We start from the raw sequence: 13,730 nt of genomic DNA on the forward strand, positions 1-13,730 counted from the left end.
ATTGCTACCATGTCTCTAGATTGAGCAAGTTACTGAATGTGATTGTGAAGGTGTCTTATCGCCCGACTCGATTCTTTCCAACGGTGTAGTTATTGCTATTGCTGTCTCCTTTACCCGCCTTTGTACACTAGGTGGACGACTTTGATGGTTGGGTGTCTCTAGTTTTTAGAATAATTTGACTCGATCTTGTTTGGCTCCTTCCACCACGTTCTGACCGAGGGAGATTTTCCTCCTATTGGGGATGTACTTCCTCTTCTTTTATTGCCTCAGTGATAAAATGCGAAGAATGTTGAGGTTACTCGTTACTTCAACCAAGGTTTGTAATACCAAATGATACTGCTCGTACCGGGTGGTATGTACTGGTCTGTTAACAGACTAGTACACGAACCGCCTGCTACCAAGCGATAGTATCGATTGAGACTATTATCATCGATGGTGACCGAGGGAGAAGAAAGAGAGAGAAGGTGAAAGAAGAGGCAGAAGGGGAAGAAAGAAATAAGAAAAAAAAAAGGAGAACTTGAGATCGACGCCGTTCTCCTCATTTGTGGTGACTTCTCATCCACGTGCGGGGAGAAGAGTATCGGCGTCACGGGGCGAAGAGGCAACGCCTCATTGAAATTTTTTTTCCTACGACGTTGCAATTTTTTTCTTTCTTTTTCTACGATGTCGCTCGAAAAGAAACGCGACGTCGCCAAGGTGACATTGCCGTATGTGGGGAGAAGAGAGGTATAGCGAATGGTTTACCTCTTTTATATATATTTATATATATATATATATATATATATATATATATATGTATATATGTATATATATGTATATATGTATATATATGTATATATGTATATATATGTATATATGTATATATATGTATATATGTATATATATGTATATATGTATATATATGTATATATATGTATATATGTATATATACATATATATACATATATATACATATATACATATATATACATATATACATATATATACATATATATAAATGTATGTATATGTATATATATATATGTATATGTATGTATATATATGTACATGTATATATATATATATGGTATGCAGTACCGAATGGTACTGCCCGGTACGGGTGGTACGTACCGGTCCGACAGCATATCGGTACGCGGACCGTCTGGTATCACTACAGTGCTACAGTACTACACTGTAATAGTGCTACAGTGCTACAGTACTATATAGTAACAGTGCTACAGTGATGCCACAGTATGAAGAAAATATATAAAATTATTCGGTACACCAAGATGTACCGTTCGGTACACCGGCACCGTACCGTAACGAGCCAACCTCGAAACACTGGTACGGTACGGTATTGCATACCTTGTATATATATATATATATATATATATATATATATATATATATATGTATGTATGTATGTATACATGTATACATGTATACATATGTATACATATATATTTCTAGAAGTTTTGGTACAATACGGAATTTCAATCCTTGGTTTCAACCCACTCTAACATCGGTTTTGAATCTTCGTTATAGAATTGGAGGTCGATGAGATCAATCTCTAATTTATCTGGTTCCTTGTCTAGCTTAGCACATTGCAACCTTAGCCGTATGTTATAGTGGACATATACCAATTTCTTCAATCGTCTATATGATAGTCTGTTGTGGACCTTCATATGAATCAATACGAATGTTGATCAATTACGTTTGCAACCACTAGATGCCATCGTCTGTGAAAGTGCATGAACGGTAACCTTTAAATTTGGTGCGTCCCCTCTAAATTATATTCATTACTTGACTGCAAAAAGATATAAATAAGATTTTATTAGCATTTAGTATAACAAATAATTAATATCAAATATAGTTGATAATCAATGTGTAACTTTTCATTACCAAAATCTATACTATAACAACATGATATAGCTACAACGTCGGAGAATGAATCAATTGAATCTCGGAATAATTGGCCCTCCATCGTAGCATTGATTGCATTAGCAATTTTTGACAAGAGTCGATTTATAATATTTCTTAGTGCTGTTAGTAAATCATTTTGCATTTTAAGAGTATATCAATATTAAATTGTTAGGTTTAGATAATATTCTGTAAGACAAAATTTTGTTAGTAGGAATTTTTATACAATAAAAAATTATGAATTAAATTATAGTGAATATGAATTTACTTACATTAAGGATATCTTGATCTATATAAACTTTAGTCCGACAATCAATGATCTATATATATTGGTTGGCCTTAAAATCATCTTTGAGTGCTTTCTTGACCTCTTCTCTTGCTATAATCAGCATGTGTTTAAGATAAGACATCTGTGGATGCTTGTCTATATCGACCTTACGAAGGACAAGAAAAAGTGGTTAAACACCTTTTACGATTTCAATCACGGTCTCCCAAAATCTAGAAGAAAGAATAATCTTTTCTATCTTCTTTCCATCGCTCAATTTCAAATACCTAGAATCATACCATTCTTGTGAGGTGACTATTGCTTTGAGGTCCTACCTCTTTTGTTGTAATGACTTTAATGGAATGAAATTGGTAGCAAATCGACTAACTCTAAGTCGTACATACTTTTGCATTAAAGAGTGGACCCAATGATGATTATATATAAACTTTATAATTGACTATGCTTGAGCTACACACTTTCTGATTGCGTTTAGCTCGCTAATATCCGTCAGCATTAGATCCATGCAATGAGCTGCACATGGAATCCAAAACAATGTTGTTCTTTTTTTCATCAATTGTAAACCGACCTTCTTGAAATTCGATTCATTGTCAATGACTATTTAGACAATATATTGTGGTCCAATCTCCTCTACTACATTGTCCATCAAGCTCTCGATATAGTTTCAACTCTCTTCTCATAGGAGGCTTTGGTAGGGGGTAGCCGAGTTGGAACACTTCGGGAAGCATCTTGTGGATCTGAGTGATAGGCTTTCAAGTTGCTCATGAAAAACATTATGAATTATGAGCCATGCTAGTAGCTGTAACTTATAGAAGACGTTGCCCACCTTACTGATAATTAGAAAGGGCCCTTCATACTTGTGTGCCAATTCTTTATGCACTTTGTGCCTAAAGAACTGGAGTGATGTTGGTTGGAGTTTTACCAATACCAAATCACCAACTTTGAACTCCTATGGTCGCCTTCCTAAGTCTGCCCATTTTTTCATCTTTTTGGTCGCCTTCTCCAAATAAGCCCATGCAATATCTGTATTTCGGTGTCATTCTTTTGCAAAGTGATAGGCTGATGGACTACTCCTAGTATAATCGATAGTCAAGGTGTGAGGAGTCAATGGTTGTTGTCCTATAATGATCTCGAAGGGACTCTTATTGGATGCAGAGGTCCGCTGCAAGTTGTAAGAGAATTAGGCTATATCTGATAGCTTTACCTAATCTCGTTGGTTGGCACTCACGTAGTGCCAAAGATATTGCTCAATGAGCGAGTTTATCCTTTCAGTTTGGCCATCCATTTGGGGTTGGAGGCTTGTAAATAAGTATAACTTAGACCCCAACAATTTGAATAGCGCAGTCCATAATCGTCTTAGGAACCGAGCGTCTTGATCACTGATGATATTGTATGGGACTCCCTAATACTTCACCATATTCTTCATCATCAACTTGGCTGCCTCCTCTACTGAATATTGTAGGGGTGCAACAATAAATGTTGCATACTTTGAAAATCGATCAACCACCACAAGTATCGATCTGAGTCCCCTTACCGTCGGCAAGCTTGATATAAAGTTCAAGGAAATGCTCTCCCACGACATTTTGGTATGGGCAATGACTCCAAAAGTCCCACTGGCTTCCGCTGCTCCACTTTGTCTTGTTGGCAACTGCTCACCGGGTGTCAGGCCCGAAGGCAAGTTCCCATCAAGTTAACGTGCGAACTTGTGAAGAGTGTTTAATGCCCGATATTATCTCGAAACCCCATCCCCCTTGATGCCACCCAGGGGTTCCAAGGTGCTGGAATGGCTGGTGTTTTGTGTACAGCTGTGGTCTGCAGAAAACAGGGTCATGACACGTAAAAACGGAGCCATTTTGGGTTAGTTTTACTCGGCGCAATAAGCAGTCGCACTGTAGCGCTGCAACCTGTTCGAGCTTATATTTTTATAAGCAAAATACACAAAACTAAGGTAAAACATGCTGGCAAGCATCTGTACAAGTATGCAAAAGCGACGAATGGTTCATTGAACGAAGTTATTGCGGGTGCGCGACAACCGTTCGTGACAAAAGGTTAAAAAGTACTGGGCCTGGATCTAATCTGAAATAGCACATTGTTCCTTGTTTATAATTAATTTTTATTATTCTTTAAATGGAACACCAGAATTTGTTATTCCAGGTTCTCTCTGCACTGATTTGGTTGCTCTATATTGCTGATCTCTTTTTTATATTTTTCTACAAATTTGCTTAACAATATTTTTGGGCATGTAGGATCCTTGCCGTCCAGGCGTAAAAGATGCTGTAAAGTTATGCACTACTGCCGGTGTCAAGGTATCCCTTCCAATATGATGCATAAATTGTATATACAATACATATTCTAGAAATTTCTGGTTGGGATCTTTTATCACACTTTTTGTAGAAGAATAATTCATCATACTTTTGTTCCAGTACTTAATTGGTTGTGCCCACCTGTCAATTTGGAAAAGTGGACATATGGCTAGTCTTAATAAATCATTTCATTTTGGTTATAATAGGGATATTCCTCTACTAAGATCTCAATGGTGAGCCCATATAACCAATTCCAAATAGTTTGGATCTTTTATGTCACATGCACCATTCGTGAATTGAAGTCTACTTATCTAACCTTTTTAACAATTGCACTCCTCAAATTTGGAGATTATAGATCTTACTGGTTTTCTTGATTTGCATTTATAATTTGTATCATTATCAGCTTTTGATGCTATTCCCATTATCTCTTGATTACTAGGTACGCATGGTCACCGGTGATAATATTCAGACAGCTAAGGCCATCGCTTTGGAGTGTGGAATACTTGATACCAGTGAAGATCTTACTGAGCCAACCATTATAGAGGGCAGAGCATTCCGTGCCCTTTCTGAAACAGCAAGAGAAGCAATTGCGGAGAAAATTTCTGTATGTCTAATTACTAAGTTTAGTAAGTAGTTTGATGTGTTTGAAATGCTGACTTATAAATGTAGAAAACCTGCAAGTGTTATCTTCTAAAAAAGACATTGATTTTTTCAATTGATAAGCACCTTCATAAGTGACAATAAACATACTCCTTAGACTTTTTATAGTCAGGACATAATCTCCTCTTAAAATTTGATTGAGAAAGGCTTTAACTCTTTAATAGCATTGCTTTGCGTCCAATATTTGAATTTGGTTTAGACTTTACTTTAGGTCTAATAGTTTGAATTTGGCTAGAACTTTAGAGTTGAGTTAAAAAAAAAAACTCTTGCTCTTTACTCTTTCATCACGAAAATTTTGGATTTATGGAACTTGTTCTAAATTTCTTTTAGCTGAACTACTTCTTGGTCTATAATTATGCTGATTTTTGCACAATTATTACACAACATTCTAATTACACAACATTATTATACTCTTTCATCACGAATATTGCACAACTGGATCCTTGTAAGTAAATAATGCAGTAAAAGCTTTATGATCAACCCTCAATCAGATCCATTCTAATTGGTGATAAAGTTGGCAAATATCAAGAAATATAGTTTGAAAAATGTAAACAAATTTAATTTCTAAATTGTAAATTATGTGATCAAGTTGGATGACATCCAATCTGCAGTCTTCTATAGTTTTGTGTTACACTGCATAGTTATATAATCTGTAATATATGTAGTCTGGTGCTAGGAAATAAAATAGATGGTGAAATATTTGAATATTATTTCCTGTCATTAGTTTAAGATCTGACTATTGCTCATAATCAGACTTCTAGTGTTGACAAAATATGACATCAAGACAGACACATGAAAAACTATATTAAAATGCTAGTGTCCTTGTTAACCGAACATGACATTACATGTTAAGAAGTGGTGCTTATAGAATTTATTAGTGTGATCCTTTTTATTTACTTTTGTTTGATCTGTTATTTCCCATTTTCCATTCATATGTTTTGAAGCTTTCTGATGTTTTAGTTTGGAAAGAAATTGGAAAAGATCTCAGGATCCTGATATTATCCACCTATATCCCTCTGTATTTTGTTTCGCAATCAGAATGCCTACTATGCTTTAAGATACAATTACTTTGTTCACCTGCTACGCCTTTACAAGAATTCCATGATGCTTGATAACAATTTAGTCTCTTGAACTCTTTTCCAAATACTCGTTAGTGAATCTTACTTGCACTGAATGTCTTAAAAAAGATGTGAGGTGTTTAAGTGATTTGGTTTTGGCTTGAAATTTCTAAGCATGGCCTAGGAAAATAGAAATGTGAAACCAAGCTTATAAATACCAATTAGACTTTAGCATACCATCCAGTATTAATACTTTATTATTTACACATACAAGGTTTTAAAAATCAAAAAGGTTTTTTATTATTTTATTTAATGATAATGAGTGGTATATAATATATATTGATACAGCACCCAGGATATCACTATCGTGTCAGTTTGATAGGTTACCAAAATCAGTATTGGATTGGTGTTAAAAACCTCGTGAAACCTTAAAAACATAGAAATGTTATCATTTCAGACATTTCTATCCACCATTAAAAATACAAATTTAAAAAAGCAAGATTATGCGCTGTGTGCATTTGAGGACGGTCAGTTTACAGATAGATGATAACTAACATGTTATGGACCTTAGAATAAATTCTGCTTTTGCATTTGTCAGTCTTTTGTCACCAAGATCTTTGCATGTCATTGTATAGACATAAATCGTGTGGATTATGATCCTATCCTCTCCATATCTAATTGCACATATGTAACTCATTGTTATCTGTGACAATAGCAATATTGTCCATATCTGAAGATTATTAAAGTATCATTTTTGCATTTCCTATCTCAAATGGAAGGAAACACGATATAGTATAGATACGTTTTGCTTGTGCAATCTATGTATTTTCTGCTGACATGCTTACTTCATACAGGTCAACCTTCTTATCTCCAGATTAATGCACATTTAGTTATTCCGGATTTCTGGTGATTATATTCAAATCTGTATGTTCAATTCTGTAAGTTATTTGCAGGTAATGGGAAGATCCTCACCAAATGACAAACTTCTACTTGTCCAAGCATTACGGAAAAAAGGACATGTGGTTGCAGTTACTGGGGATGGCACTAATGATGCTCCAGCACTACATGAGGTGTGAGATCTGCTTGCAGATTACTTTTTCTAACACCCTATATGTTAAATATAAAATTACCATGTAGATATATCATACAAGCTTTTCATTTTCTTCTTTAGGCAGATATAGGCCTTTCAATGGGTATTCAGGGGACAGAAGTTGCAAAAGAGAGCTCAGACATCATAATATTAGATGACAACTTTGCATCTGTTGTAAAGGTTAGCCTGAATTCTTGAGACATCATTTTTTGTGATTAATTTTGGATTTTTGGTTCAGTATGTTGAAGTCCATATATATTATTTTTTTTAGGTTGTCCGGTGGGGCCGTTCTGTATATGCAAACATTCAGAAGTTTATTCAATTCCAGCTAACTGTCAATGTTGCAGCACTTGTTATAAATGTGGTGGCTGCAGTTTCATCTGGAGACGTGCCTCTAAATGCCGTTCAGGTTAATTACAAATTTCCTTTCCTAGTTTTCTAACTTTAGGATTATGTAAGGCCAACACTAACTTAATACTTGCCAGCTACAAATGCTTATGATTACCCAATCATTCTTCTTTAACATGATCAAAGGAAATCAAATTCTATATGTAAACTGATCTTTGCTTTTAGAGGAATGAAATAACCACAATGAGCAATTCAGGTTGTTATGCGGTCTTGCTAATGGCTTCTTTAGTCTCTTTGATTATGAGAAACTATTATTATGGCAAAGGAAACCCGTTGGTTCTTTTCAAATGCCCAAAATTTTTAACCCATTCTGGTGTCCAACAGCTTCTCTGGGTCAACCTAATTATGGACACTCTTGGAGCATTAGCACTAGCAACGGAACCACCCACTGACAAACTTATGAAAAGATCTCCTGTTGGCCGCAGGTCAGAATCAATCTTGCTTTATTAGCATTTTTGCAGTGTCAATGTACTTGTTACAGGCTATTAAAACGCTTTCGTCTTTAGTTATTCATGATTAGTGTCATTAAACATTGCAGTGTTCTTTATCTAAACATTTCTCCTGGATGTCAGAATTTGTTGTTGCTTATGTGCTTTCCATTTCAAGTGAAAACTGAATGGAAATACACGAAAATGATTTTAGAATGTAATGCACATAATATAGTCAATGATGCATCAAGAATCATCTGGGTTGGTCTGTGAACACCAATACACCAATCATCAACAGCTACCTTGAAGTTACTTTTGCTATTCTGCCTTATTCATAACACAATCTTTGTTCTTCCGATTCTTTGCAAATGTTGGAACCGATGCAAGCACCCCATGTTTTGAATCTTTTTGTGATCATTATTGGTCTGTCAATATGTTCACTGTTCTTGGCATTATTAATTTGAGTAAGTGATTAACTTTTTGACTTAGCTACCCGCCCAAGTTGTCAAGCAAGCCTTTTGTGATTAACATAGCTACCTGCCCACTGATTGTCCCTGAAAAGGAATCTGCAATTTCCTTTTGTTGGTTTTAGTCCACATATGGATGGTATTGGATGAATGACATAGCCTTTTCTTCACATTCCACATCGTAGATCAATAATTTGAAAAGACAAATCCAGACCTCTTAATTGTGATTTTTTTTTTCTCTACTAGTAAACATGAGAGTATATGGAGATTCCTTGGCCTGTGGTCACCAAAGTATCTAGGGGATATGAACAATCATTTTTTCTCTTTCATGGTCTAACCAATTCTTGAGGATTTCATGTCCTCACCTCTAGTTTGTCCATATCGATTTCTTACCCCTTTATAAACAACCAAATTAAGGTGGTGATGGAAGCACGCTGCACCCTCTTGGCTCTAAAGGACTCCAATGGTGATGACATTTGTTTTCTAGATGACAATTAATTAGTTGAAATATCACCGGCTAATGTTTGTTAATTTGCATTGGCATCTGGAAATTTTTGTTATCCTGTTTTATAGTCCATCATGTGAATCGTTATTGCACCATTCCTTTTTTTTTTTTGTGTAAGTAGAGTTATTTTAAATGATATATCTTTTGCTTTGTCATTATTCGTAGGGAACCTCTGATTACAAATATTATGTGGAGAAATTTGTTCGTACAGGTATGTCTTATAACAACATTGTTCTTTTCACCTTCCTTACCCCATCTTCTCCACACACCTTTCTTGTGAGCTGCAGGCTTTATATCAAGTGGCAATCTTGCTCATTTTCAACTTTGGTGGAAGGAGTATACTGCACTTGAAGCATGAAACTTTGGAACATGCTGAAAAAGTGAAGAATACCTTTGTTTTCAATACATTTGTGTTCTGCCAAGTAAGTATGTTTTAGCTTACAAGCTGAAACAACATTTATGAGCAACTGATGTCAGCTTTGGTGCTGCTTAAGACTATTCGTTATCGCCTTCTTTGAGATATTTGTATTATTATTTGGTTATTAATTTTTTTTTCTAAGATTAACTTATAAACTATAATCTACTGCTTTTATTTCTCAAACGAATTCTGATTCAGATTATGCTCTCGTCCGTTGTATTCTGAATGACATGCAACAGATATTCAATGAATTCAATGCCCGCAAACCGGATGAGATAAATATACTCCGAGGGGTGACCAAGAGCCCTTTCTTTATGGTGATAATAGGAACCACCTTCCTCCTTCAGGTAAGAAGACTTGTAGTGGACTCTCTGTATCAAGGGACTGGAAGCGAACCTTCCGGTACTGCTTATCGTTTGCCAACTGCACTGCACTGCACTGCTCCTTGATGCAGGTTCTTATTGTCGAGTTCCTTGGGAAGTTCACATCGACTGTCAGGCTCGATCCGAAGCTGTGGCTGGTCTCGGTAGCGATCGCTCTTGTAAGGTACTGTGTGACGCTCCTTCATAAACTAAGTCAATCTGGATTTTGCCATGTTGCTCGCCATTCGATTAGTACTTGTTGATCTATCCGGAAATAAGAATGGGTTTGGCTTCTTCCGATGCTTTTTTTTTCTTCTTTTTTTCAGTTGGCCTTTGGCAGTCCTTGGAAAGCTCATCCCGGTTCCTGAGATTCCTCTTGGGGTGTACCTTGCAAGAATTTTTTGCAGGAGAAGCTCACGCTGAGGTGACAGTTTCTGGTTCTCCTAAAAGAATATTAGCTGCATGCCGGCAACAGCTTTTACCTATTTGTGATGGTTTCTCATGTTGCAGATGCAGCAAACAAGGCAAGGAGAAGCGGGGTTGGTGAAACAGACGGACACTGCTGCCTCCCGGATGTCTTGCCACCGTACATCGATTGCCAACTGGATGTATGGATGATGGATTCAAGTGAAATCGTAGTCTGTCTACTCGATTGTGGCCGTGATGGCGGGCGGCCACAGCAAGTGCTAATTCCTATGGAAAATAATGTCTTGTTTCTCAAGAAATATCGTCTTCTGTTTTCACCCAAGAAACAATTCATATCATAGCCTAGTCCTTTCTAGTGCAGTAAATTATCAAAGGCCACCACCCACCGAGGCAGAGGTTCTTGGCTACTAAACTTCAAGTTTTAATTGGTTTTTATTTGGTACGTTGAGTGGATGGATAATTATGCAGGCAGATTATTACAGGCTCCTCACTCGAACAAATCGTTGACCTCAAGTTTGACGCGTATTATGTGTGAAGATGGGGGGTTTGGAGTTTCTTTGCATGTTGTAGGACGTGTATTATGTATGTATGATGAAGATGTGCTTAGTTAATGATGTAATTTAAACATATTTTCGATCTGTACATGTCCACAATCGTTAATTGGAATTCTAAAATGCCAACATAGATTCTATTATAAATTATTTATTATATTATCGTAAATTGCATACATAAAACTTTGTGGAGGGCTATACGCTATATGTACAATCATCGACAGTCTCGAATTATAATGATAATAACAACAGTAGTGGTACTAGTACGTAGAGGAGCAAGTGTTGGGCTGTTCAGTATGGCCGGGCTCCGACGTAGTTTCCGGGCGGGTCGTACTCGCAGACGATGAAGGTGTCGCCGCTGTTGCAAATGATCTTGGCGCAGCCGAGGCGCTGCGTGGTGCGCCACACGATCTGGGTGTAGTGGGTACACTCGGGGCCGGAGCAGGAGTTGGTGTCGTGATGATACCACTGCTTCTCCTCCACCCACTTGCCCACCGCGTCCGGTATCGCCCACCGCCGCCCCTGCCCCCAGAAGATGTTCTCCCCGTAGGCGTACCCTGGGGAGTGCACCAGCTCGCAGTCTTTCCGCCGCTGGTTGGCGTACGCCTTGGCGAACCTCACCAGCTTCGCGTCCCAAGTCAGCGGCGGCACGCCCACCTCCCGCCTCGCCGCGTTGTGCGCCGCCACGAACTCCGCCACCGCGGCCGCCGGGCTAACGCGGCTCGACTTAACGACAGCACCCTCGGTGGTCGCGTTCCGAGCGGAGGCAACGCAAAGCGTCGCTGCGCCGATGAGGAGTTGAAGCAGGACGAAGGATGAGAAGGAGGCCATATCGATCTCTTCTTCGGCTGCTGGTTATGAACGTAAAGAGAAGAGGAATGAGAAAGCCTCATCCACAAGCGCATATATATATATGCACATGAACATATGGTTATCAGCTTTAGTCTTCGGTCTTACGCCTTCCGTGAGGGACGGCTTAGATTTTGGAGTTGGTTTGCTTAATTCTCATGGAATGTTTGATTCATGAATGATGCAAGCAAGACAGCGGAACTAATACTTCATATATACTATACATTGGATCCTCGGTTTCAGGGATTTTGATGAGAGAGGCGCACCTGTTGATCTTTGAATTAAGCAACAGATTGGGGATTACTTGTTCTGAATGGTCTGCTCATCATAGGGTTGAATTCCACTGGAGAGATTGCTTGATGTAGAGGGAGAGTTGCACGTGGTTTTGGCTTGTGTTACATGCATTTGAGGTTGACTTGGCCTTTTTCTCCGGGAGGACCGGCGATGCACGGCTGTGATTGCTGTAGAGTTAGAGTTGAGGCACCGCACGAGAAACACGTACGGTGGCTCTCAAAGAACTGCTCTCTCTGATTGTTTGAGGATGAAGCAGGGAGTAAGATAAGATGAGAGCCCTCATATTTGATTGCCTGTGGCTAGAAATGCCTACAGGCAAAACCTATTGTTATCAACATAGCTGGATGATCCCATATAAAATATTTGCACATAATTGCAGTTAAAGTAGAGAAGACGACACAATGTGTGAGGCGGATATCCATCCATTAGACGAAAAGACAAAAAAGGTGTAGGAATGGATAATTTGCTTTGTGATCACAAGACTCGATGCAGATGTGGAAAGAATATGACAGATTGCATTGGATGGCTTTAGAAAAGAACACAAGTGTACAGTTTTCCAAATGGTATATTTCTCGTGGCATGTTACTGCATACATGAACCATGCATCAACAGTTAAAGGCAGCCCACAACAAGTAATTGGTGATAAGTTTCCCCTAAGGAATATGATGCTTGATCTACAAGAGTTTGAACTCCTGCAATTCGTCTACATGTAGAGATTCAATTAAAAACAAAAAACTTCAATTTTATTAACATTTATAATTTCAAATATCCAGTTCCAAAAAGAGTCCCAAGTAGCTACAAAATCTAGTTCCATTACAATATCTAATACGAAATAATAAGAAGAAACTATTTTCAAGTTACCCACTTATTATTTTTATTTATCCCACATTGTTAATTTTTATATTTTATATTTCTTTCAATAGTCTCACATTGTTAGATAGCTAATTTTGAAGGCCTATAATTAGTATAAATAAAAACCTCATCTAAATTTATAAAATAATAAAAAATAATAATATCTTCAAGTATTGTGAAGGTTTCTCGACCGTAAGGAGTTAATTTTCTTCATCAAGTCCGTTTACTAGAATCCTTTCTGATAGTAATTTTTTTTTTTATTTCCATTGTACATCAGTTTGTATCGGAGGCTTGCTTTTAGTGTTAGAATAATAGGTTTATGGTTAGAAAATTAAAAGGTATATTCTATACTCGCTAGGATCTTATGTATTAAAAACTTAATTTGTACAATGATAGGGAGGCAATTATAATAACCCGAACAATAATGATGGGGGGTGCCAACCTTATAGGCAATGTTAAAAGCACAAGAAGTGACGATGACCTAGGAACTTCGAGAGATTCATGATATGTTTGCTAATTTAGGTTTAAACGCTAATAGATTTTATGATAATGGTAGGATCAATCATGTTGGAGTTGATGCTTATGGCTAGCCTAATCATCGACATAGGCTAATAATCTAACATAAGCAACTAGCCTATGAAGATGTGTCAGATGAAGAAGAAAGAATTGTGGACTATTATAGAACCAACCAAAGAAGAGATGCAAGTGCGGCTCAACCTCGACACTTATATCATTGTGATACTATCCGTCCACAACAACCAACAGCATACGATGATGACTCAAAAGATAACAGTGAAAGATACAAAAGACACCAAGCATCACCTAAACAAAATATGCTATCTACTGGCCACCTCAATATTGAAGCTTTTTTTTTACT

General features: G+C 37.4%; 2 protein-coding genes across 3 annotated transcripts in view; one reads left to right on the forward strand and one right to left on the reverse strand.

Moving 5' to 3' along the window:
* The window catches only part of LOC135585972 (calcium-transporting ATPase 5, plasma membrane-type-like), a 28,253-nt gene extending 17,338 nt beyond the window's left edge, over positions 1–10,915 (forward strand). The window contains exons 18-29 of the mRNA XM_065085736.1: positions 4,429–4,488; positions 4,925–5,089; positions 7,157–7,273; positions 7,375–7,473; positions 7,565–7,702; positions 8,026–8,126; positions 9,267–9,312; positions 9,389–9,523; positions 9,759–9,866; positions 9,974–10,065; positions 10,208–10,305; positions 10,392–10,915. Of these exons, the coding sequence (XP_064941808.1) occupies positions 4,429–4,488; positions 4,925–5,089; positions 7,157–7,273; positions 7,375–7,473; positions 7,565–7,702; positions 8,026–8,126; positions 9,267–9,312; positions 9,389–9,523; positions 9,759–9,866; positions 9,974–10,065; positions 10,208–10,304 (1,158 nt within the window). The 3' untranslated portion in view covers position 10,305; positions 10,392–10,915. The remainder of the gene's footprint in view (positions 1–4,428; positions 4,489–4,924; positions 5,090–7,156; positions 7,274–7,374; positions 7,474–7,564; positions 7,703–8,025; positions 8,127–9,266; positions 9,313–9,388; positions 9,524–9,758; positions 9,867–9,973; positions 10,066–10,207; positions 10,306–10,391) is intronic.
* A 91-nt stretch (positions 10,916–11,006) lies between these two features.
* On the reverse strand, positions 11,007–12,286 carry LOC103973847 (pathogenesis-related protein 1C). Of its 2 annotated transcripts, none has more exons than XM_009388512.3 (2): positions 11,974–12,286; positions 11,007–11,706 (listed from the first exon to the last, which is right to left on the reverse strand). In XM_009388512.3, exon 2 carries the CDS (start codon positions 11,687–11,689, stop codon positions 11,150–11,152), a length of 540 nt encoding a protein of 179 aa, XP_009386787.1. In that variant the 5' UTR covers positions 11,690–11,706; positions 11,974–12,286; the 3' UTR covers positions 11,007–11,149. The 2 variants fall into 2 exon arrangements, with proteins under 2 accessions (XP_009386787.1, XP_009386786.1); XM_009388511.3 differs by having other exon boundaries at positions 11,007–11,709.
* Positions 12,287–13,730: the final 1,444 nt, after the last annotated feature.

This window comes from Musa acuminata, chromosome BXJ1-10, assembly GCF_036884655.1.
Source record: "Musa acuminata AAA Group cultivar baxijiao chromosome BXJ1-10, Cavendish_Baxijiao_AAA, whole genome shotgun sequence".
Classification (NCBI taxonomy): Eukaryota; Viridiplantae; Streptophyta; class Magnoliopsida; order Zingiberales; family Musaceae; genus Musa; species Musa acuminata.

What these genes read in the sequence shown, in the direction of transcription:
- LOC103973847 (XM_009388512.3), bottom strand. Translation starts at nt 11,689, where the DNA reads ATGGCCTCCTTCTCATCCTTCGTCCTGCTTCAACTCCTCATCGGCGCA.